Source organism: Linepithema humile, chromosome 3 (assembly GCF_040581485.1).
Source record: "Linepithema humile isolate Giens D197 chromosome 3, Lhum_UNIL_v1.0, whole genome shotgun sequence".
NCBI lineage: Eukaryota > Metazoa > Arthropoda > Insecta > Hymenoptera > Formicidae > Linepithema > Linepithema humile.
The window spans coordinates 2,483,498-2,508,758 of NC_090130.1; the positions used below are offsets into that span (position 1 = coordinate 2,483,498).

A 25,261-nucleotide genomic window follows, 5' to 3' on the forward strand; every position below is an offset into this window, starting at 1 on the left:
AACCGGCCCGCTTCGCTTCCTCTCGCGACTTGCTCGAACTAGTTAGGCTTTGCTCGTGCAGAATTTTTCCAACAATTCTTCTCGCGCGGAGGATATTATATGAGAATTTATAAATGAAAAATCTCATTCGATTCTGCAAAATGCAACGTCTAATTGCACGTTGATCGGAAATACAGGATGTTATGGTACATTGATTAAATGCAAAATAAAATACAACAATAACGACTTACATGTAATATGGATGTAATAACGTTAACGGAAGAGCAATAACCAATACGACCGAAAAGATCATTCGTCAGGTAATTTTCCGTCCGTTCTCAGGCAAAGGCTCATCGCGCGGAATTCCATTAAGGCGATAATTACGCAACTCATAAATCCACCACGAGCTGGAACAAATCGTGACGGGTGTCATCTCGACGGCCCTTCGCAGTTCATAAATTACGGATTAACGAGCTGCCGATGTTTGCAGATCGTAATGGCGCAGGATCCTGTAAACGACTTTGGAACTGCCGTTAGCGCAGCGCGCGAGCCACTGTGTATATAATACCGTCGCCCTGCCGGATCAAAAATCTGCTGGCTGGTTAACGATGCCGCGCGTTAACGACTGCGAAATTCCCACGTTGACGAGCGCGCGCGCTGCTAAAAAGTATTCCTCTTCCGTATCGTCCACGGTATAGCAGATCTGACACGATATACCCGCCGACCGGTTGCCCGCGGGTAATTATCAAAGTCGTAAGGGCAACCGGCTGCTAATGAGGCCGCCTTGCTACGATCTGTTGATTAAAATCGTATCTGCCGTCGTCGCGGTATCTCTCGCGCGCCCGCATGCAGTCCAGTTCGCCGCGTTCATTGATATGTCGCGCCGCATCGCTGCGTCGCGTCGCTGCCGCGCGGCGGGAAGGAAACGGGTTCCTGCCGAGTTCTGACCGAGAACTCTATCTTTGTAGGACAGTGCTATTTACCACGTGGGGATTATCATAGCGGTAAAAAAAATGCTAGCGGTTTTTCGCTAAGAGTTGCGGGTAAAAATAACTTATTAATATTTCTTGTGCTCTCGCAACTGCAACCGTTACCGAGGCTGTTTGCGTTGAAAACAATTTGCTTCGATTTTATATGAAGATAAACAGATGGAAAGGAATATTGAATAACGAAAATGCGAGGGAAAAAATCGCAATTTATCATAGTGGTCGTTCACGCTCCGGGTTCGCCATTGCGTTCATCAGCGGCAAAATGCGCTGACGGCGCGGGCAAAAAGCGCGGGAAAGGAAATAGGAGTACTTCGGTCGAAAGAAGGCGAGGTGAGAAGCGAAAGAAAAGGGCAAGGGGGAAGCGAGTAAAGAACTCGCTCCGTTGCGAAGCCGCGAGGCGCAATACACACGCCGGGCGAAACGCACGCCCCGCGATACTTCCAGAAGTGTCGTAAGACAGATTTATCACGGCTCTTTTGCATCGCGTTTCCTAAACAGCGGCGTCGATGACAAGCATATAATTTCCGCTCTACGCCTTACCGCTTCGACGTTCAGGATTCAGTGATACCGCGCTTATTTCAATGTGTCAATAGAAATGATTAAAGACCGGAGCAGTTCGGTAACGACCGTTCGCTGAACTGATCGCCGCGCCGATAAGCATTACGCTTTGTTTATTGAGTATCGATCGCGCGGTCAAGACGTGGCAATTAATTAGGTAGCGTGACTAGAAAAAACATATTGAGAAAACATTGGGTCTCGAATGATGAAGCACAAATCATACTAGAATGATTCGAATAGTGATAAAAATCACGCGCGGCGCAAAATCTTGCAAATTTCAAAGTATATATTTAAAGCTTCGTCGTGATATTTTATTTGGTGCCGTAAACACACGAGCAAAATTCTCCGCCAGCGATCGTCACTTTTCCGCTGCCGCGTAGAAAAACACGCCGCTGCACTGCATGACGGAATACTTTCGCTTTAGGGCAGCTCTCTTCGCGAGTCAAGGGGGATAATAGCATTCCGCCGTGTCGCACCAAAACGAGGTGAGGTGAGAAGCAAAAGAAAACGCGCGGGGGAAGAAGAGGGCCGGCAGCGTTTTACGGCCGACGCGGTGCGAGCAGCGCTCTCCGTGCCGCCGCGCCGCGCCGCGGTTTTACGTTGCGCGTAAAGCGCGCTCGTTTTCACAACCGCGGCACGGAAATCCAAGGCGCCTTTTTACTGCCCGTTACCGGGACTGCGAAGCTACAACGGGAGCAGCTTTATGATTTCGCTCCTTTCCGCGGACGTGCGGCTCCGTTCCCGGCGCGGCTCCGCGCCGTTCTCCGCGCGATGCGACCGCGTTGGCGCTCGTAAGCACCCGAGGAGAAAAGGAGGAAGATATACCCGATCGCCGTTATAGTAGCGGAGTTGCGTGCTACCCGTGAACGAGCGGGCGCGGCTCGTGAAAAGTAGCCTGAGACGAGCGAGCGTACGCTCGCCGTACGGAATTAACGACTTGCGGGCTTAGAAATTGCGTATTTAAGCCGCGAGCGTACGAGCATTGCGCTCTCTCATGCCGAGGATTAGTTTCTTCTTCTGCGGTCATCAGACCCGAATGTCATCTAGAAAGCGACTCGATCCACTGAAATATATAAAACAAGAGGCTCTTATGAGCTATAAATATTTTGCCGTAAATATCTTATTGCAAGAATCGCAATGCATGGACGAGTGAGCATCGTATGGGATCCATCGTTATTATCTTTCGATAGAAACCATCTAGTTATCTAAACGGCAAGATGGTGGTGAAGTTTTCAAACGCGATGCGCGTTATTTAAACTGCCGCCCGACGTGCGACTGCGAGGCCCGTCGCAATAATTCATATATATGTACATGTAATTGCTGCCGGGGAAGGGGCGAACACCTGATCGTCATAACAGGCAGGCTTGAGAACGTTAAGCGTAAACGGGCGTAGCTCGTTTCTCGGCCTTTCGCATTCGCCGCGCGTAGCGTCGGAATTAACGACCCGCGAGATGTACGTTCTCGCCGTGCGAGAATTACGTATTTAAGGATACATTGTAATTTAGATTTGCCTAAGCGCATCAGATCTCTCGTTCTATCCCAAGCGGTTAACTCAAGCGCGCACACTTTGGACCGCAAGAAGCTATTTGTTATTCCATCAACATTCCGAAATTTATTCAGTGCGACGAAACTTAACCTACTGGCGTATATCTTGACTACGCTTCGAGAGAAAGAGAGAGAGTCACTGCCCTGCCGTCGCTCTGCGCCGCTACATTTACGAGCAATCACGGCTGTTGCGTAATTTGCTATTAAGATTTCTATTAGGAATCGCGGTAGGAATTTGTAGCGTTCGCGAGCATCGTCGTGTAAAAAACATCGCGCCGCTCCGTTAAGGATTAAAAGAGAGAGCATCATTGTGAAATATTCAGAGTGCATTCCGCGGAGCGTACATGAGAACGCCTGTAAGTGAAATATGCTTAGACGCTTCCGCGATTCGCGTGCGTGGTTTATGAACCATTTTCGTCGCACCGTGGGCTCTCGAGTGTTGAAAAGCATGAAACCCGCGGCCTATCGACTGCCCGCTACCCGAACGTGCAGCTCCATTGGTCATGTCCTCTTTTTTTCCACCGCGTCATCGCTCCACGCTCCGATTGGCCGGTGCCCGATACTCCCGTGTCATGGTAAAATTAAGCGCGCTTTTAACGCAGCCTCGCATTTGGGGGCTTCCTCGGCCATCGCGTGTCGTCAATCGATTCCCGACCGATATCAGAACCGAGGCAATCAGCTCGTAGCAAAAGAACATAGCGCACGGCAAAAAAAGATACTTTTTTCTTGCAGCGCTTGATTCGCGATTTTGTAAAATCCGAAACAAAATTCAAGATACAAAGTATCGAGATGTTTTTTTCTCAAATTTCCAACGTTGCAACTGTTGTTGTCAATTGTTTTTAACGACGAAAAGGCATTTCGAGAAATTACACACGTGGGCGATTATTGGGGATGATATATTCGAAAATAAAATCCAAAGAAGCGTAAAGTTAAAGATGTGGTGGAAAAGCGACCGGTAGAAATGTATGAAAGGACGAGCGATAAATTCTGCGCGGCTACGCGTGGACGAATGGCTTGATCAGGACGGCAGAACGAATTTAATGCCGACATGCCGGCCGCCTCCCTCGAGAGACTGGCTGCGTTTCGAAATAGTTTCGAGGACCTACCCTTCCGGACGACAGACGACGAACGGCGGACCTACGGGCATTGATGCGTACGAAAAAGCGCGCGCATGTCCGCCGCGCCGGCCCACCGGGCCGGCATTAGGGAAATATTCAAATGGACCTGCGAGGCCTGCATTGTTATTCTACCGTGAAAACGGCTGGCGTTGTTACCTTTTATTAGCGTAATTTGTCCTATTAACCGTTTCCCAACCACCACCTTGTAACGGCTTTCCCCTCACACGGGCGGTCGCATGCCGCGCGTTGAAGGGCCTGGGCGTCGCGACGCGCACGCATTCTATAATTGACTCTCTGATTAATTGGCCCCTGATTAATGAAGATTCCTAACGGCACACGCGAATTTCCCCCGAGCAGTCTCGGTTCTCTCCAACGGAACGCGCTAAAGAAATAAAATATGCAAAAGTAGAATAGGAAGCGAATTGTTTTTTCTTTAAGCTTCTTTATTTAGTCATTAAATCGTTGGTGAAGTAATGCCGACGATGCCAGAAATTATGACTGAAAGTATACTCGCTGCGACGTTGCCATGTACGGCGAGTCAGTAATTCGCCGTTAGGTTCGCAAGCTGGCGAAACATTGCACGCTGAAGAATAGAGCACTTGGTGGATTCTCCTAGGAAGGGCCCACGCCTTCAATGAAAGTCCTCCTTGAGGCTGACTCACCGATCGAGATTAATGAGCGCGCGTCTTAAAGGCGCCGGGAAAACAACGCCGCGCTTCCTAAGGTCGCGCGGTGCATTGTCTTGTGCGAAAATCGTGCCTTTAGGAGCGCATTTAACAAGCAGCGGGATGTGCGCTGGATGAAGCGGTAATTAAAACGTACTCACGCGCCGTGCGTGGCGCTTTAAACAGACCAATTTTCCGATTAAGCCTTAACTATACCGGCCTACTGCCGCGATCTTCTCGTTACGGCCGCTGTCTAAACGAAGTAAATTAAGCTTGAGTTGTGTGATTTTCGCAAAAACATTAAATAACTTAATAAGCTTAAGTGTTTGATGGGCAGAAATATCCACAATAACTAACCATTGTGTTTTCCTTTTGTTGCAGGTAATGCAAACATTCGCAATCGCGAGGAGTGGGAGTCAAAGTTGCGACTTTTCAAGATAAGTGCACACTCGTAAAACATTATTAATCTTCCGCGGCTAAACGACATACACCGATATTTATTTGTTTTTCACATAAATATAAATTTTGTTTTGTATTTGAAACGCGTAAACATGCGATTCTTTTATAGTTGCGAGAATGCAGATGAGAATGAAATAAATCGTTTTGTTGAGTTATCATAACTACTGGCATTTAGTCGACTTAGTCGCGGAAGGTTTATTAAATAAATCTAACACTTCACGTCGGCCGAGTATTCCGGAACAATCGGACTTTTACGGGAGCGAAATGTCACCGCGACTGTAAATCGACTCTCGCCGGTCGTCGAAGACTTCGTATCCACGCGATACGTCCCACTTTTCCTCGCGTCGCTCGCCCGCCGGTGATTTACGCATGACACTTGTATGGGATCCATAAATCGAGTTCTCACGTTCGCTGAAAAATTAGTTTGTGCGTAAATAAGCCACGAAATGTCATAGACGAAGCCGTCAGAGTTTCAATTCAAGAAGCGGAGCATTCTTGCAGGACACAGAACGTGTTCTGTTCGCGCGAAAAAAAGATTAAGGAACATATTTTTTCACAATTAACAAGCGGTAAGAATTAATTTCGCTGAAAGAATTTATTGTTTTAAAAATACAAACTGAATGTGAGTTGATCATTAAAAAAGCATTAGGTTTTCGGCTCGCTGTCTGAAAGCGGGACGTGTGGCTGTCTTAGTCGTACGTAGCTCAGAATCGCGATGTGCGCGATACCATCTCCCTGCGTTCTCCGCGCGTTACGCAACTACCTCACCTTGCCGCGAAAACGCGAGACAATGGTCTCACGTGAGACGCGCGAGATGCCGGAGATACGCGATCTCGCGTCGGTGTGTGTGCCTACTCCTGGAAGTGCCGGCGCAGCCGAATACGGACGCAGCTTCGGCGCGGCTCTTTTGATGAGGACACACTCGCTAATGATTCACCGACAGGATGGAGAACGTGATATAACGAGCGACGATATTCGCGGGCGACGATGGACACGAACATCGTCGAACTATCTAATCGGCCTTCGCGGAAAAACAATTTTCCAGATTGGGATTTCCTCGCGCGAATTGTTAACACGAATATTAACCAGCTCGATGCGCTCGCGAGATTAATAGAAACACACGGATGGTGATTTTAACGCTTTGAGATTGATCGATGGTATCGCTGTCTGTCGAAGGAGGAAGGATAAATATGAGAAATTTGCTTTTTAACAACGACCGTTTCCTTCTTCTCTCAAATCAGATAGAATCGATGATTGTTACATCAAGATACTTTATGCTGATTTTAATGTCTGTTTTCTATTTCCTAAGAAGTTTTAACACTAAACATTAAATTTCTTAATAATAATTTCCTACGATTTAATTGACCGATAAAAACCATTAGGTAATTGGAAACGAAATGAAAAGTAATATTCCATTAGCGATTGGTGTTTATTGAATTTATTAAATTTTTATGGCACACAATTTTACGAGTTGTAATCGAGATAAAATCGGAGTTAAGGCAAAATATGAAAAAGCATATTGACACCTAATCGTGATATGTCCACATTTTAAAACTCGCACGCACGTATCGACATCGTCAAAGATCAATTGCAGAAGGAAGAAAAAGACGACACAAAAACTATATCGAGGAAACGGACGGCCGTCGCTCGCCATAAACATATTGACGTAGACGAGGTAAAAAAAGTGTGACATGTTGAAATGTCCGAACATATATTCGCGTTCTTTCTAACAAGTGTAAAAATATTCGGTTTTTCTTTCACAATCCTGCGATTGCGACGGGGCGCCGATGCAGCTGATTGCTGGAAATTAGTCACGGAATATGTAACCGTCATTACGGTGTGTTATCGACGTTCGAAATGAAGTTGCATGAAGTCAAATTGAAACGTGCTGATCGGTGAAAGTACTTTGGCTAACCAGTTGTGCCGCGAAATAAACTGACCGATATGTGTTATTACAATTTTTATTCGCATCTAATCGCACGGAACATTCATCATATTTTCGCGATGCTTCGGAAATTCGCAAAAGCCTTCGGAGCTATTTCAACCGCATTTTAATCGCTTGCGCGAAACACAATGTGACTGCAATTAAAATCGCTAGGGCGGACAGTGCGATAAAAAGGATACGCTGCGCCCAGCGTGCAACGGCATCGAGAATTCAAATTCGCTGCGTGGAATTGGTCGAAAGAAGACAACGACAGCCCGTCGTTCGGCGCCTCCTGAACAATTATTCATTCGCTAGTCTTCTCTTTTTCTCTCTCTCTCTCTCGCTTCTGCTATTGTTGCCATCGTGTAGGCTCAATAGAATCAGCAAACAATTTATTACGCCTACTCCTCGGGGCGCATCTACGCTTATCAACGATCGCGCAGTGCTCCCTGCGAAGCCGAGCCTCTAAGGAATGAACAGCCGATGCGGATTCTAGAATCCTTTCTCGCGTGAGCCACGCATGTGTGCATTAGAAATGCTTTATTTTAATCTGCATAATAGCATCGTATTTTGCAATATCCTAATCGTAACTCTCGATATCTTACGGCGTCGATACTCGCGAAAGGAGTTGCCGCGATGATAATAAAAATGTTCAAGTTTTATTCAAAATTACTACTCATCGAAGATTTATAATGTTTTTATTTCCTAGCACTTGTTCGATAGTGTACTTTCAAGTATCAGTATCCCAGTCAATATCTCTCTCTTGGGGGGGGGGGGGGGACAGCATTACCATCATAATAATAGCGAATCCGAATGGCGACACATCGCCGTTCTCGGTAATGATCGTATACGTCGCGCGCGAGCAAGTGATACAAATCAACTCTATGATCGGTGCGATTTTAGCATGCTTCCTCCTTCGTGCGAGAGGCATGGGATTTATGTATGCATAAATAACGAAACCAGTTTTAATCATCTTCGCGATGCTATTATACGGAGAGAATTCTTAACCGGGGGAGAAGGGGCGGAATTTGGAATGAGGTGATTACAGCGGTTCTCGCATAACGATCTCATATAATAATCCGCAATGAGTATGCGGATTATATTAGCGAGTGCGAGTATTTAGACACGTCTCCTTCGTCGCATCAACGCCGCGCGCATCGAGAGATGATGCGATATGGCGTACGAATAATGTACGAAAGAGTGCGCGGCAAGCGGAATCAATCGGCGAGGGGCGAAGCGAACCTCTTATGAGTCTTGCGGCGCGCCGTAATTACGACAGCTGCGATAACCCCCGTTTAGCGCTCGCATCCCTCACCGGGGGTGTTAAGGATCGAATTACTTAATCCTTGGGAGCTCGTGTTCACGATAAATCGCAAACGCCGCGCTAATAAGTGAACAGTCGCGAATCTAAACCGACGATAAGTTCGCCCGCCGCGCGCTCGTCCGCTCGCTCGCACGCACGCACGCACGCACGCACGCACGCACGCACGCACGCACTCACGCGCGTGTACACACACCGGAAGATTTCTGGGGCGATAAAATCCCGCGAGCGAGGAAGCCATGTCCCGTAACTATCTGCCGGTACCGTCTGCGTTTTCGTGAGCTGGCAGTCCTTTAAAGCGAGGACGGCGGCGGGAAGGGGCGGAGAGAGGAGAATTCGCGAACGGGTACGACATTTTCCACGAGAACGAGCTGCGCCTTGCTAACCTGCCCGAGTAAAAGCGTGAAATTACCGGCAACCGGGGTAAAATTACGCTCCTCCCTGCCGCCTCTTCCTCGCGCGCATCTCCCGCCGCGCTCGTCGCCACCGTCTCTTTCTTTCTCCAACATCCAGCTGGCAGAACCCGCTCGAAAATTGCATGTGCCCGCTATGCGCCGAAGAGTACTTCGGATAATGCGGCTGCGGCTTACGAGTCCTGCTTTCCTCATCGTTGTGTGTATGTGTGTGTATATGTGTGTGTGTGTGTATGCGCCTGCTTGATGGGAATTTGTGCATGCTAGCGGACGATGCTACGGGTTTTATCCCGGAATGCACGGCACTATCGGGTCTTACAAGTAAAACTATAATCTAGGGTAGCAAATCGGACGTAAATTGACGTAAAAACTGGAATTTGACGCGACCACATGTTTCAGCGCGAAACCGATAAAAACGAGAACGATAGTAACGACTCTCTTGCTTTGTGTGCTTTAATTTGGCAGGAATCGGTCGCTGAATGCGGAAGCGCGCATATGATTGCGGTGCGTCGTGACGTGTTTTTCTTCTCGCCCCGGCTATCCGGCCGCCACGTCTGTCAAAGCGTTAAGGCCAAAAAACCGCGGGACGACGTCCGTAAGAAAGGACGCCGCTGAAAGCTGTGTCGAACGCGAGTGTTTCCAGCCGTTACCGTGGATGTACCTGGAAAGTGCAGCGGTACATACACAATGTACCGTTCCATCATCTAACACCGTAAGATCCTCCACGTGAAACCGCAACACGTTGCATACGAATTTTTGCCCCATCATCATTTACAGCTCTTATGCCATCATGTCGCATCTCGCTCGAATTGCAGCTTAATTTCGCACTTTAGCGAGATCCGCGATCCCGCTCCCGCGTTCCGCGTTCCGCACGGACGTCTTCCACGCCTGTTTTAATTATTTTCGCGCGCAAAAATCTGAAGCACGCATCTAGATCTCCGCGCGCGCGCGATGCGTTTCCAGCGATTTCTAGAAACGTGAATCCCGCCTGCGTAACATTCCACCGGCGCTTTAATATGCAAATTCCGAGCCGCACAACACACGCAGTGACTTCCGGCCGACCACCGCCGGCCGCCATTGATCCGGTGATTCGATCGCGCGCAAACCGGGTTAGTATACCGCGATCCATTGCGATCGGATGGAAATCTTCCCTCTCCGCGGACGCGGTGCATGCTAATGATCGCACGGGATTTCCCGGTGAGATCGCGGATCCCACGCGAGCTCTGTACAGCGCGCCGACGAGATAAGGCTTTATCTCCGAGTTGCGTCTCACTGCTACGACTTCGCGCCGCGCCGCACCGCTGCTCGTGCAGGCGCATCGACGCGCGCGCGGCGGCGGCGGCGGCGGCGGCGGTCGTATACGCGTGATATAATGCACATCCTTGCCAGGAGGAAATCTACTTCATCATCCTGCGGCCGCGCGGTAGCGCATCGCGATGTCACTCGCTCGCCGAGAGTTTCCGTCCGTTTCGTTGTAATATACTGCTGTAAACACGCGTCGGTCTATCGCCGCCGCTGCTGTTGCCGCCGTCGCTTTTTGCGCGCGAGTGAATTTGCATACACGGCCATGCGTCAGAGGCGCTGTTCAGTTCGACGCGACTCGCGATTGCAGATAAATCTCCGCAGCCGATGGCGACTTGCTCTTCCGGCTTGCGAAACTTCTTCTCGATGACGACAAAACTCTTTCTCCTTCTCTCTTTCTCTCGTTCGGAGCGCGATTTAGCGCGCTTTGAGCGCGCCGCATCCGCCTGCACAAGAATTCATCATCGCGGATTTTTTATCCAAGGCACGCGGAGAGTTAATCTCTTAATACACGGTTTAACACGCTTTGACGACTCCGCGTCCGCCTGCGGTGGCGTAATTTCGCGCGGAATAATCGTCTTTCCCGATAGACGGAGGTGCAAAGTCCGTTAATTTCAGATTCCGGCTATTATTTGCGAGGACAATTATTGTTTTCCATTCCTCTTCAGTTTCCTCGTGGCCTTAGTTGCCGCAGATTTACCTTCTTTTCTACCAATATAATAATTGTTGAGAACATTATTTCGAAAGCAATTTTAATCCTCCTAGAAATAGATTGAAAAGCGCTATTCGGGTTACCGATATTCAGCAGCTAATGAATGGATGCATGCAATTATGCGCGCGTTAAACGTTTCGCGAAAACATTAGTTCCGCCATTTCCTCGCGATGCATCTTACACCTGTTCGCTCGCGCCAGCTCTCGCGGCAGGTCGTCCTTCTGCCTGTACATGTACGGATTAAGATATAAAGCCTTAAGCGCGACTCGCCTGCGCGCATCACGGTGCGTTCACTTTCGTGGAAGCGCTAAAGTCCATTTAGGTGACCGGGAGGAGCCGGCTTCGCGCTCTGCCGGGCCGCGCGCGAGAGCGTTTCTAGACTTTTACGGAAATCGGCAACCTGGCGGCACACATCGCGTGCCATGTACAGCGAGCGCACGGTTTCCTCGGTGGCGAACGACCCGGTATAACCTGTAAAGTACACGCGGCCAGGGGGGCTGCCTCGCCGGTCACTTCCGAGCGGGCTCTAGTATCCGCGAGCACGCTCGAGACACGCACGAAAAAAAGGGGAGGGGGAAAAAAAAGGAGCGAGATTGAGATATCGACCCGCTCGGCGGAACGCTTGCGTTTCCTCTTCCGCGGCGTGAGCGCGATCGCGAAAATACGAGCCCGGCAAGCCGAGCGATCGCATTAGCGACAAGAGAGAGAGAGGTGGAAGTGGACGTAGAGAGACCGCTACGAAGATCAGATGCGAAGCGGATAAGAGCGCGCATGACGATGACACAAGCGCGGCGGAGATTTACGGGTTCTTTGTAACGCGCGAATATGTTAACAGCAGCTACGGAAGTGTTGATTTGCCAAGTTCGGATTTGCCCCCTGATGATAATTTTCTAACGTCTGAAGATGTCACGTGTTCCAATAACATTTCCAATTCTTCCCAAGTGCGTCTTTCCACGAATTTTTATCAGAACGAAATTCGAAGTATGCGGTGTTATTATTCCTCGTTTCACAACCGCGTTTCTGCGAGGTGTATTAATTCTTTACAATGTCCCGGTACTGATCGGTTCCGCAGCCGCTCGGCAACCTGCTAACTCGCGCCAGGTGCGATTCGAAGCGCGAGGCGTTCGCCGGAGCGAAACTCTTGGTGCGGCGCAACGATTTTATCGCGCGACGAGGACTGCGTATTCAGGGATACCGTAGGTATTTCGCGCACTCTAGTTGTTGCGTTTCCGAGAGATAGATCGAGATACTCGCATTGTCCCGCCTTCGCCGTCGAAAGTCGTCTCATTGTTGCTTTAATGGAACGAGCGAGCCGAGTGCCAAGTTTCGCTGAAACGCGAGCGTGAAAGGGATGGAAACTTTCAGCATAATAACGCAGTTGTCATGCAAATACGAAAGAAAGAGAAGTCACGGAATTCCTAATACCGTCGAATGAATTTTACCGTTGAGTTCTAGAAGCAAAATCGACGTTGTCCTCGATACTTCACATTCGTGAGAATCTACACATTTTTTTTTTTTTTTTCGACTAAAATACACTTTCGCGCTTAGCGAAAGATAAGAAGACAAAACAGAATTAAGATAAAAGTTGCAGCAATCCCTCGCGAAGTTATCGATGCGTCTGCATTGCGAGCGGTACACCCGAGGCACAGGCATCTGCTAATATTTCGCCGACGCGCAATTTATCGTACAGCAGCGGGAAACCGGTCGCTCACCGGAAGGACGGCACAAATCCCGATGATAGCGTAAGATCGAGTAAGATTAACGTTGCCACATACGACAACGGTTTAGACGCGGTTGAAGCGACAACGTAAACGTGACCGTGGCTTAGTGGGACGCTGACCACGGCGTAGGAACGACCCAGGGGACGAGGATCTACACCTCGATGAGCACAGCACGACATTCTCCTCGCCCCTCGCGTCCCTCGTACACACGATGGTCCCTCATTCTCTTCCTCCGCGGCCGCTACCAAGAAGAAGGTCCCTTCTCTTCCCCCCGCCTCTCCTTCCTTCTCTTTCTCACCCGCGGTCTTGTCTTTCTTCCCCGTTTTTCCCCTCTCTCCCACCTTCCGACTTTACTCTCTTTCTCTCTCGTCCTGTCTCCGCTCATCGTCCTCGAGTGCGTCCACCACGATTGTCCGGTAAACCATGCCGCGAACCGCTCACCGTGACGAAGGTACCCACCTACAAATGAGGACTTATTCCGGCTCGTGGAAACTCGCGAGAACACGGACATGAGAATGTCCGTCAGGCACCGCGCGTCAGGTTCATCGTGAAAATCGCGAAGCGGACCTATCCGCGGCCGGCGGCTTCCCCAAATACCGTCGCCGCCGCCGCCGCCGAGAGAGATGCGCTCGGCTTGATCGCATGCTGCGCCGCCTTTCGAGGTCGTTCGTTGAAATCTCTGCACGCGTAGTGTGCCAATTTTCTTTTCGATCATTCTCATTGCTCGCTTCGATTACGCAATTACAAGGAATTTCTCTATTATAGGTGATATGCATATCTCTTGATAACTCATCGTTTCATGCAACTTTTATATCAATAATTATACATGCGATAATTCACGAGTTTTTAACACAGTTTTTAATTAAATTTAATATACAGATTCCTGATAAATCCGAATTTTTTTATTCTGATCAGCAGGCGTAATTTCACCCTTGGTTAAGAAACCACCTGTAAATTATTGCATCTCAATTAGCGTAAGGAATAAAAGAGCGCTAATTAATTTTAACAACCTCATAAACTTCGTGTCGTGTAATAAAAATGCTATCGCCCTATTAATCTTGAATTTTTACAATATAATAGAAGGATTAAGAACTGCTGCCGATGTAACCAAAGTGAATGAATAATTTGTACTCAAATAGATCATGATTTTATCTATCAAGCCGACAGACGCGGTATTAACGCAAATGCATTTCCGAGGCATTAGTGCCCGTTTACGGTTTTCGATCGGTGGACTCTCCGAGTTTATAGAGACGCGTCTTGCTTTTAGCTTATACAGCGTATTTTTTTTTTTGTGCCTGCGCGATGTAACGCGGTAACGAGGTTGAGCGAACACGGAGGGAAGTATTCATCGGCGTGGAGGATAGCGCGAAACGATGCGCAGCATGGTGGAAGTCAGGATCGGTTCCTACGCATGCAATTGCATGCGCATGAATAGGGTCTTTGTGTCTTGCGAACGACAGCCGGCGCGATATACAATAACGGTGCTCGAAGATTTCTCACGTAACGCAGGACCACAGATTGCGGCTGATCCTGCGTAAATGTCTCGCGCGAGCTCGCGCGGCGCGACTGTGCAGTCCGAAAGAAATAACTGCGACTCCATCGGGGCTCGCAAGCACGCGGTAGTAGATGCAAAATAATTCTGTTAAGGGAAACCCATTAATTGATAATAAACGTTTATTAGCGCCTCGCACCGGATGTGTTGAAAAGTTTATGCTTCCTGAAGGAGGAACGTTCATTACGGAAAATTAATTGATTTAATTGAAGATCGCTCGCGCTTTCTCGCAGTACACGCTTTTAGGAAGAAGAATTAACTTAGTTTGAAAACTTAATGGTGTCTTGCATAATTCTGATAGTTGATACTTCTTATTAAAGAAAAATTGTAATGCATGAAACCTTTAATTCTTTCTTAAAGGAGTTGAGATTAGATCAGCAGCTCACTTCTTCGATAAATGTAATTGTATATTTTAGTACTTTATAATGACATGTTTTATAACCGCGGAAAAGGAACTTGGCAATTATTATTGCGTCTTGTTAAAAACGCGTTCGCGTGGAGAAAAAAAAATCAGCCACTTGATCCGCTTGCAGCGCATTAATCGCACTTTAATTGCCGCATGACGGCACCCTTTCTGCGCGGTCATTTCTTAAGAACTAATAAATCCGCACGAAACGCATCACCGACGGACGTTGATGGATGACAACCACTGATTGGTATCCGTGGACGTGGAAACGAAAAGCAGGGAAAAACAACGGGAGGAAAAAAAGGAGACATCGGGAGAGAGAGAGAGAGAGAGAGATAGAACGCATCGGTACCGCGTGTGGTGATGTAACGCCGTTATGAATATGTACAAAATAACAAATGTCGACGGTACAAAAGGAACGGTGACGGTGTTGTACCGCTTCGCACGATGCGTATTCCGCTCGTCACGGTGTCACCGTTGTTCGCGGCACGTGAGCCCACTACGGAATTGCGTTTCGATTTCAACCACTTTTCGTCTCTTCGCGCGACCTCGTGCGGACGCGCGGAGCGGACGCGGAGCGCGCGAAGCGTATAATAACGATATCGCGATAATCGCGCTTCCGATTAAGATTTCACCGGACAAAGCTAGCACGCGCGCGGCTTTGTGTCGCGAACGGCCGACAAAACGGCAGACGCGATTGCGAGCAACATTGTCGGTGGAGCCTCATTCGACGCGTTCTATTATCACGCTAGAAAAATAGCAAGACTCGCGTGTCGGCGCGATAGAAACTGGCGCAGAGGCGAGTCAAGTAGCAACCGCTTACTCGTTTCGCTTTTTTTTTTATTATTATTATTTTATCGAAAGATACAAATCGGTAACTTTATTAGTGTACCGTGTCTCGGGTATCGCGTGACCGTGGCATGAAGGATGACAGGAGATCAAGATCGTCCTGCGGATTATGAGGATGTAATCCGCCATGCGAGAAGTTGAGGCGCTTAGCCGAAATCGGAACGCGGATTCCGTGAAACGCGCGAGTCAGGTCCGCTTTGATAATATCTACCATTTCTTTTGTATCATCGCCGGATTCCGACGCGAACTTTCCCGCTACGTTCGCGGGCGTACAAAAGGAACAGCCGTGAACGAAACAAAAGCGTGGAGGACCGCTGCAACGTTGGGGAATTTCGTTGTTGTTAAGGTGGCACTGCGCATCACCGATGCCAGGCAGGAAGTGGGAACCGCCGAAGCAGCGAGGGGCCCCGGCGCGGGAGAGGACGAGCGGCTCGAGGGGGCGGACGGACCGGCGTTGCATTGTGGGAGTGAGCGGGCGAGCGAAATGAAAAAAAAAAAAGGCATTATAGCATTATGCGAACGAACGGGGCCCTAGTGACGCATTTACACGGCTGTTATTATTCTCCCTGACCTCCTCCCCCTCCCCCCCTGTACCCTCTTCGCCCGACCGATAGCTGGAATTGTAGGCGCTTGTGATATCCGCCGTGTGTCCTGCCAGGCGACCGTCCTCGAAACACGCGGCATATGTTATTCAGCTGCGTCTACGTGTGATTTTTGACATATCAGCGAGATATGATGAACGCGCGTTAATAATTAGGAGGAACAGTCTGCGCGTTTTTGCGAACGTTCAGTAGTGAACGTAATTATTTTTCCATCTCATACTTTGGATTTTAACGAACAGCTATATAAATTGATCATCGAAGTTGATCAGAATTTTATATTCCGACAGCGTGTGTAAAAGAGTAGTCGCCATCTCTTTTCCGCGCAAACCAGCATTGCTGAACCGACGATATCCGTCTACGTTTCATCGATTTATTTGCTTGGAACGTACGTACGTGAAGCATGGGAGGAAAGACAGTGACCTCATCGCCTATTCTCCTCTTCATCGTAGGCCGCGTGATTGACGCTCGCTGAAAATTCTCCGGGCGAAATGCACCGATGACGGATTAGTTTGTTACGGCTTTCGGCCGCAGGTAGAGCGTACCGATACGCGTGATTATTTATTGTGCGGACAGATTGGATCATTCAGAGCGTGCCGACGGGGGTCCTGCTGTATGAACGGGGGATCGACCCGCCACGGGAGTAACCCGATTCAATGTGCACGACGCACGGCTGCAATGTAACTTTCAATTTCGCGTGGATCTGCGTGAGAAGCCTACCGCTCGATATCATTCACGCACTATTCTGACAATCGGTTTTTTTTTTCTTTTTTTCTTTCGAATACCGATTTCACCCCTTTTAAATTTAAAACACTCCCGGAATGATGGTGGTTAAAAAATATTTCGCCAGGTGTGTGATAAATCAGAGGCTATCGTAGGAAAAGTGATTTTTCATGCAATTATGTCATTAATAATTGATTAATATTCATCGTAAATTGCACTTCTAACATTCGTGTAATATCTCTACTGTGAAACATCCTACCGACTTATTGTATCATTAGTGCGATCATCGCCGTCGCGTCGTCGTAATTGTATTTAATTGTCCAGTCCCCGTTTCGATCAGGCGAAAGATGAATTACAGCGAGGTCAACAATGGAGAACGTGTATCACGCATAACGTAATTGCAGCCGGCTGACACTTGTTGACACAATTTGCCGAATTAAATTTTAACGTGTCATAATAGAATTTAATAGAAAATGATTTTATTTGTTTGATGTTACATTATTAATATCGACATGGAACTAAAAGTAAGGCAGCGCACGACTTTTTCACAAATTATATTGATTGCACAAATCTTATACAGGATTTCTGGATTTATGCGAAAATAATTTCTCGCCATTGATACATTATCAAGCCGAAGATTGTATCTCTCGCAAGTGTTAAATCGCGTCGCACTTCTGACAAGTAATTCAGTCCGTTGGCCACATCACATGTACGTCGTTTCGGCCAATATTAGCAGAGCAAATACTATCGATTCGACATACCGAACGATCGACCCGCAACGTCCACGCGAAACGAGCGACAACAAATATCCTATAGCCAGGACGCTCTTTTCCATTTCTCCTCTCTCGGCTATATTATTGATATTTGCAGTGTGAATTAATATCTAGTCCGTTGATAGATCTTCGAAACGTTTCTTTATAACGATCTGAAGCCTGACGTCACATCCGCAGTTTCAGCCATCCAAAAAGAAGGTCGTAACTTCTAACGACTCATCCTTCCGCAGTCCCTCTCGCTCCTCTCCTCCGCCGTATTAGGCGTAGCGAGACATCAAATCATCGAGCTGCATCGCGATCCAAGGATGCAGCCCCGACGCGGATCGAATCGGTGGGAGCGTTTCCATTTATACAGAGATAATATTACTCCTAGATGCCACTCATACATATTAAACAGCATCGCCTGCGATTCGCGCTGCACTTTTTCGTCTAAAATCTTGCCTTGTCCCCTCGATCGCCTCCTCTCTCGTCCCCTGCCCGCCGGGCATTCTCGCCCGCCCCCCTTCGTGCCTCTCCAAGCGACGATCCGTCGCTCATTGAGTATGCATCAGCGATATCGACAGCGCGCGGACTGTTACCGAGTTCCTCGCCCGCGGCGACGTCGGAAGCCCGTTGCTGGTCGCAACGGCAACATCAGCGGCGAGCAACGGCGTCCCCGCTTCCTCTTTTTGCCCGCACGACGTGGCGAGACGAGGCGAGGCGCGGCGACCACCGGCTGCTCCGGCGCAATTTTTGCCCGCTCGCTCTCGCGCGCGGCCGCCCGACGGCCATTCGACGCGCAGAGAGCCCACGTAACACGCGCGTCTAAGTCCAGCCGAGAGATAACGACAGCTTGCCACCGTGCCTGCCGGTGCCCGTCGGCGTCAGGGTGCATTCGTATATCCCCTCGGCTCGCTCGTTCGGCATGCTTCTTTTACCTCCGCGCTAGAGTGCGGAGCCGCGAAGATTCCGCTCGACGCCTCGCTTGCGCCGCTGTTGTTACGTTGTTCGAGTAAAGCGATTTTGATTGCTACCTCCCGGCTGGCCGACGGCTCTATGACTCACTCTCGCAAGAATTTCATTTATTTCTCCAGTATTTTTAACGCACCTGGTGTGTTTTTTCATATTAGGCCGCGTAAAATTGGATATTTTTGTGCAAAATAAAAAAAGTGTTATCTGTTTTTTTTAGATAGATTATATAAAACGCGTATCTGAATAATACGGTATATGTATGTTGATGATTTCTAAATTTGCTAGGAATGTTATATTTAGGACGAGATCCTGCTGATATGTACGACCTTAAATTTCTCGAAGATGACAATTTCTCTTTCGAGCGGTACGCAAATGGTGGGAAAGATTTGAATGAAGAATGTTAATAACAGAGTAATGAGTAGTACAAGGAGTAATAAATCACTGAGAATCGAGTCTGTCGTCGTCCTCGCCGCGAGAGAACAATCATTATTATCTCAGACCACATTTCGCACCATAAATTCATATTTTCACATGCATATTTTAAGACTCTCTCCACCAAATAATACAGATCTATACATAATATATTGAGCGCAATAGATATACAAATTACGACACGTATTCATCCACGGTTTTCACATTCTAAAGAATAAAATGTCATGAATTTATCAAATAATTATATCCCACCTTTAACTATCGCACGTAAAGTACAATTATCATCCGCAATCCCGTTCTTCAAATAAAAAAGTAACGAAAACCATTCGCGTGAGTGCTTCGACGACACTTGGAAAACAGATATTAATTAAAGCCGAACGCGCCGACACACATAACTATATCCCACATGCCGTTCCCGCGAGAGAAAGAGAGAGAGAGAGAGAGTGAGAGGGGCTGAAAGGGGGAGAGCTGCCGGTAGATGAAAAGAAAACAACTCCTTCAAACAATAGCCTCGCGAGCGAAGAAGCATCCCTTATCGTCGATGTGCGTCATGCCCTGTCAACGCCGGCTGTAAATATCAATAAACAAACTGCCGCGCCGGCGAGCGCGATTCGTTTGTCCCGGCTGGCCGGTTGAGCGAAATAAAGCACGTCGGGCCAGGTTTTAGCGCTGCTGGCCTTTGTCGGGCGCCATCTCCACTCGGCACAACCGCGGCCGGGTTTTTCAGCGAGCAATTAGAAAGAGATTTATTTGCGCCGGCACGCCGGGCGCACGCTCGCAGGCCCGGAGACCGAAGGAAGTCCATGCTGATGTTGCCGCGGCATATTTTTCACGATGAAATGTAGCGCGTATGCACAGGGTGTCTCGGAGGCCCAACGGCAGGTGCTTTGAAGAGTTTAGAGGTGGATCTTCCGCGAGGAGAAATATTCGCCACGAATTTTCAGCGCCAACCGCATCTTTGCAGCTGATCTTTAGGTTACAAATTTGTGAAATATTTTTTGCGTTCTTTTTTTTTTATTTAATACGAGAACGGTATTACGTAAATTGACCTGTTATTAAAATTAAGAATTCTGAGACACCATATACATCCTGTAAATACACATGTGCGTCTGTGTCAGTCAAGACGAACCATTCGCGAAGCAATGCCGCGTGTACGTTGCGTTTCTTTCGGTAGCTCGTGCCATGCTTTTAATGAAGAGGCCACGGCGGAGTGTGACGACGCGTGTTCGGCAAAACTGGAACTATAGTTTATTTCTGGTTTCTACGTGCTTATGTATAATGCAAAAGCGTCGTGCCGTACTTACCAATTAGTCCAGAGCTCAACTTCTGATCCGCTCTAGACACATCGTCCTTTTGCATCTTTAAAAAATGGGCGAAAAGTGAAATCTCCGTATGACAGAATCAATATACACGCAATTATTTTTAATAGCGATTTTTTTTTATGTGTTTGCGTGTGCCTTTTGTGTGTGCATTTATTTATGTGAAAATATCATCACATAAATTTTATTTTCTATGAAGCGTAAAAATATCCTTTCACATATCTGTCGCAATTTATTTTTTTTATTTGTTTGTGTGTGCATTTATTTATGTGAAATATTATCACATAAATTGTATTTGCTATGAAGCGTAAAAATATCTTTTCACATATCTATCGCAATTTTTTATTCATCTGATCCACCTAATGGCGTTTCACCATTTATCAAAATGTCCAAATCCGTTCCAGCCTTTGTTCTTTCCGACTTTATTTAATATTCTTGTCGTACAGGCGTAAATTGAAAGTATTGTTTAGTAGAGACCATCACTCATCTCATCAATCCGTGATTCCTTTATTGCGCAATAGTTTCTGAAGCGGCGTACACAGACACACATTCATGTCATCAACTTTTTACATCTTGGACGTCAATCAAAAGCTGGACAGTTACTTTAATTAACCAAGTTGGTCTGTTCAACTGAGAGAGGGATGCTAAGAGAGGAACGAGAGGGGAAGGGGATCGGCAACGCATCGGAGAGTAGTGCAACGTCATATGAGAACAAGTTCATTAAAAGTAAAGAACACGTTCATCTAATTGCAAAAAGCTTCACTTGCTGTTTTCTGTGTAACTACAGTGTTTACGTGTTACTTTCTCACATTCTACTAGAAAAATCGCTTTTGCCAATCTCGCCGTTAATGTGTTCGAAAGATTAATTGAACAGATGTCATACCAATCAAGCAAATGATCGAAGAAAGAAATGTTTAATTGTTATTTTTTGCCGGCGCGGAAAATTTTTGCCACGAAGAATTTCCTTGCCGCCTACTTCATGATTAATAAACCACGTGTATACACGCGTGCGTGTACAGTATAATTTCCATTCGTACACGAAGGCATTGTTAGACGCGGTGCTAAGGTTACCGTGAAAGGAAAGTAATCTTTAATCGTGAAAAAAATATTCCTTGTACCTAGTGAATAGCGTACGCGTATATTCGCTATATACATTTTGCGCTTCACGACGGCTACGTTTGATCGACGTGGCAGTGGGATATTGAGTTTGATCGGGTAAGCCCGGATATAGCGGATAGGCTCGTTAAAAAGTCATTGAGTCTGCTGTACTATTAATAAAAAGGTGTATCTTTTTTCGTTCGAGTCATCCGGCATAGCCGAATAACTTTATCGTGCGGCAGAATGGAATCGTGAGCGTAGAGGCAGAAGAGTCTAAAATTAACTATTCCTGTTCCCGTAATGTGAGAAACTTTGTTCTTGAAGAAAAATTATTAATGCCGATTTGATAATTGCGAGAGATACACAAAATAGATACGAGGGATAAACGTATGTGTGTGTTTGATAAATCCGAATAAGATGAAATAAAGTAAGGTTTAGAATTTTTTCACTGTACAAAAGATACATTATCTCGACGAGGCGATGTAAAAGAAATTTTCAACGGTAACGTGCGTTTCGCGAAATAATTCGGACGAAACATATGGCTTCGTTCGGGCTGCCGTGCAAAACACGAGTGTACCTCGCGAGTATTCTTACATACGTACACATTTAAACTCTGCAAGGTTACGTAAGATTGAGCCAGCACGTCACGTGCATGCGGCGCATGTGTGCGGATGCTGAGACAAAAAAAAATACCGCCTGTGCAATCCTAGCGGTCACGCGTGCGCACCGGTATCCGCGCGGCAGGACGACGAAGCCGCTTGCCACTGCGGTTCTCTATGCATCGCGCAGAGAAGGCAAAAGAAACGATGATTACGAAACGAGCGTTCTTTTTTTTTTTTTTCTTTGACGCCGAGTCTAACTCGTCAGTACGGAGCGGCGATGCGAAGCATCGGATTAGATTCAGACATGCCTACGCGTCGCAATTGCGACGTATATTTCCATCCATTCGGCTGAATCGATAATCGCGACGATGTATATTGATGAAAAACCGCTCGTGCAACTTTATATTATAATAATTCATAATGCCTGAAGGAAGCGATACGAGAATCGTGATAATTATAGCACAGCGATAAATGTTATTATGATAGAATAGTGACAATTTGTGATAATAATTATACATTTAGCATCGTCAGCTTCAATACATGCTGTAAATATCACAATTTATTGTAAACGATCGAGTCACAATGCAAGAAGAAAGATAATCTTTATGCGCTAATCAAGGATAAACTGTGTTGATCTGTAATAAAATTTCTCATTCTACTTGATGTGCCTCGTGACTATTTATCAATCACAAACGTTATTCTTGTTGCAGGTGAAAATCTGGTTCCAAAACAGGAGAAGTAAGTACAAGAAGATGATGAAGGCGGCGCAGCAGGGCGGAGGCGGCGGGGGTGGCCAGCATGGCAGTCTTCTAGCCGGTGGGACCGCTTTACCCGGCGGACCATCTCCCCAACCCGGTCAACCCGGAAGTCTCATGCAAGGAGGTGAGTCGCCTTACGGTTGCGTTAATAGAAAATACACCGATGAGTCAACTCCGCGAATGAAAAATCTCTTCTCGTCGCGTATCTAATTAGCGTCTTGGGAGAGCGCGCGCGCGCGCGCGCGCTTGCGATTTACGGCCGATCGATCGAATCACGCTGTCACGATCGACCGATCTATTTTCGCGATCGCTCGCACATTTTTTAACAGCCGGCGAATGTCCACGGGCGTTAATTGAATGTCACCGGTGAACGTGCGCGATGATTGCGCGGTTGACGGACGGGGCTACTCCATCACTCACCGCGTCGCAATCTTACGGCGTCGCTTCGCTCCGTAATTACGATACTAATAATCCGACGCAATTTTCACGGGCCGCATTTTCCATGGCGCGGATATCCTCGCCACCGCCCGTGTCGACCGTCGCCGGCGCGACGACGGTGCCACTTGCCGCCTCTTCGCTGCTCTCTTTCTGCGGCTAACGGTAATCTAGAATCTGCCTCGCGAGTGATTTATTCGGAAATGCGCGACGCAGTCGGCATAATTAACTCCATCTTGAGAAATTTCTCTCGCTAGGAGTGCCACTCGGCATAGCGAAATTTAATGCGCGCGTTCCGTATGCTTTCCGATGTGCATCACCGTGTCTCACACGGTGGCTTTTAAGCCAACGTGAGTTATTTTTGCATTGAGAAATTCTATTTATATAATATGCATATCTCGTTTTTTTTTTTCTTCTTAATTTGCACTTGTCATATTCGCATATAACTTCGTTACAGTTTGGAACGATAACTTTCACAGTGCGGTTTCACGATGTTAATACATCAAATTAGCTTTTACGCTAATATTTTTCCTTAATGATACGTCGCGCAAGTTTAACTACGAGAGTATGAAAATATGTGCACCCTATAATGTACCTCATTACTTACGTTAATGAGTACAAAACTCCAATCGCCCCGTGCTTAAGAATAGCGTCAAGGTAACACAAAGTTTCGGAAAAGATAGAAATCAGAGCGCTTCTAAATGGCGGATTGTCACGGAAGCGTGACGTACAGTCCGGAGGGGGATGAACTATATATACGCCCTCGTGTTCGCTCGCAGACTCGACTTGAAATCCGCGGAATCGAACCCGCGCGCGACCACCCTGGAAACTCTTTCCCGCCTCTCGGTAGCAGCGACCAGATGCATTAGCGCGCACAATGCCGCGCGCGGAGAGAGTGCTCCCTCGCGCGATTAATACAATTTACGACGGCGGCGCCCATTCAGGCGCACGCAGCTGCATATGCAGCAACACTCGGCGCGACTGAATGCGGGCGACGGAGCCGCGAGAATTCGGAGCGGTTCTGAAACCGGCGCCCGGTCCGCGTTTGTGTTCCAGGGGGCGGAAGTTCCGTGTCGGGCAGCCCGACGACGGGTTACCTCGGCGGCATGGGCGGCGGGGGCGGCGGTCACACCCCCGGGAGCTCGAGCCCCGGAAGCGAGATGTCGCCTCAGCACAACGAGAGCCCGCCGGCGCCCGCCTGGCCGGGCGAGATGAAGCACCATCCGCATCCTCACGCGCCGCCCCACACCCATCATCACCCGCACACGCCCGGGCATCATCCACCGCCACCGCCACCGCCGCCGCATCACGCGGGCTACATGCCGCAGTATTCCTGGTACCAGGCGGACCCCAATCCCGGACTACTCACGTAAGTGCTGTTTCTCGCGAGTCGCCAAATAGTGGAAGAGGTTATTGCGAAATTAATGAATCTAAATTATATTACTTCATTCTTACGATACTTTCGTACGTGGAACATAAATTTACGATCAACTATGATCGGCGTGAAATTGATTAATAATATTATATATTGACATTTAACGAAGGGAACGTTGACGCAAAAATAGAGATACTTTAATGTCTCAAATATTCATTGAATCAACTTTGTAACGATATTAAAAGATAAGAATTTTGTAAAAAATAAAAATTATAATTTTAATACGCGAGGTAATTTGCATTTTATAGACACGCGATATCTATTGAATTTTATGTATAATGAATGAGCAGCTTTTCTCAAACGTCTGTGCTCGATAACAGTTTTGTCATTATACCTGCTGCGATTCGTATCGGTCGCTAATTTCTCCGCAAGCAAAATCGATTGATATTTCGATATTCAATCATAGACATTTTCAATTTGAAATTAAAATGCGACGCGTCAATCAGCGCCTGAACGCAAACTGGTATTGCCAGTCACTGATATCCCCGTGCGACGTGCTGGACGTTTCTCCTATTCACCGAGAACATGACACGACAAATTTACTTCACTTGCCTCGCCGTAATATTCATAGCACTTTGATTCCGGAAGCTTGAAGTTACCGCATATCCTTTAATAATATAATA

The 25,261-nt window shown here is 47.5% G+C and overlaps 1 protein-coding gene across 8 annotated transcripts in view; it reads left to right on the top strand.

The window, feature by feature from the left end:
- Positions 1 to 25,261, top strand: part of Dll (Distal-less) — a 141,409-nt gene that overhangs the window by 75,532 nt on the left and 40,616 nt on the right. For 7 of the 8 annotated variants that reach the window (XR_010889266.1, XM_067351823.1, XM_067351822.1 and 4 more), the window contains 2 exons: positions 22,721 to 22,892; positions 24,260 to 24,572. Coding sequence is in view for 7 of the 8 variants with exons in the window: in XM_067351823.1 (XP_067207924.1) it covers positions 22,721 to 22,892; positions 24,260 to 24,572 (485 nt within the window). In the remaining variant the exon portion in view is untranslated. Of the gene's footprint in view, positions 1 to 22,720; positions 22,893 to 24,259; positions 24,577 to 25,261 lie in introns of those variants that run through there. The other variant, XM_067351825.1, reaches the window with a different exon arrangement.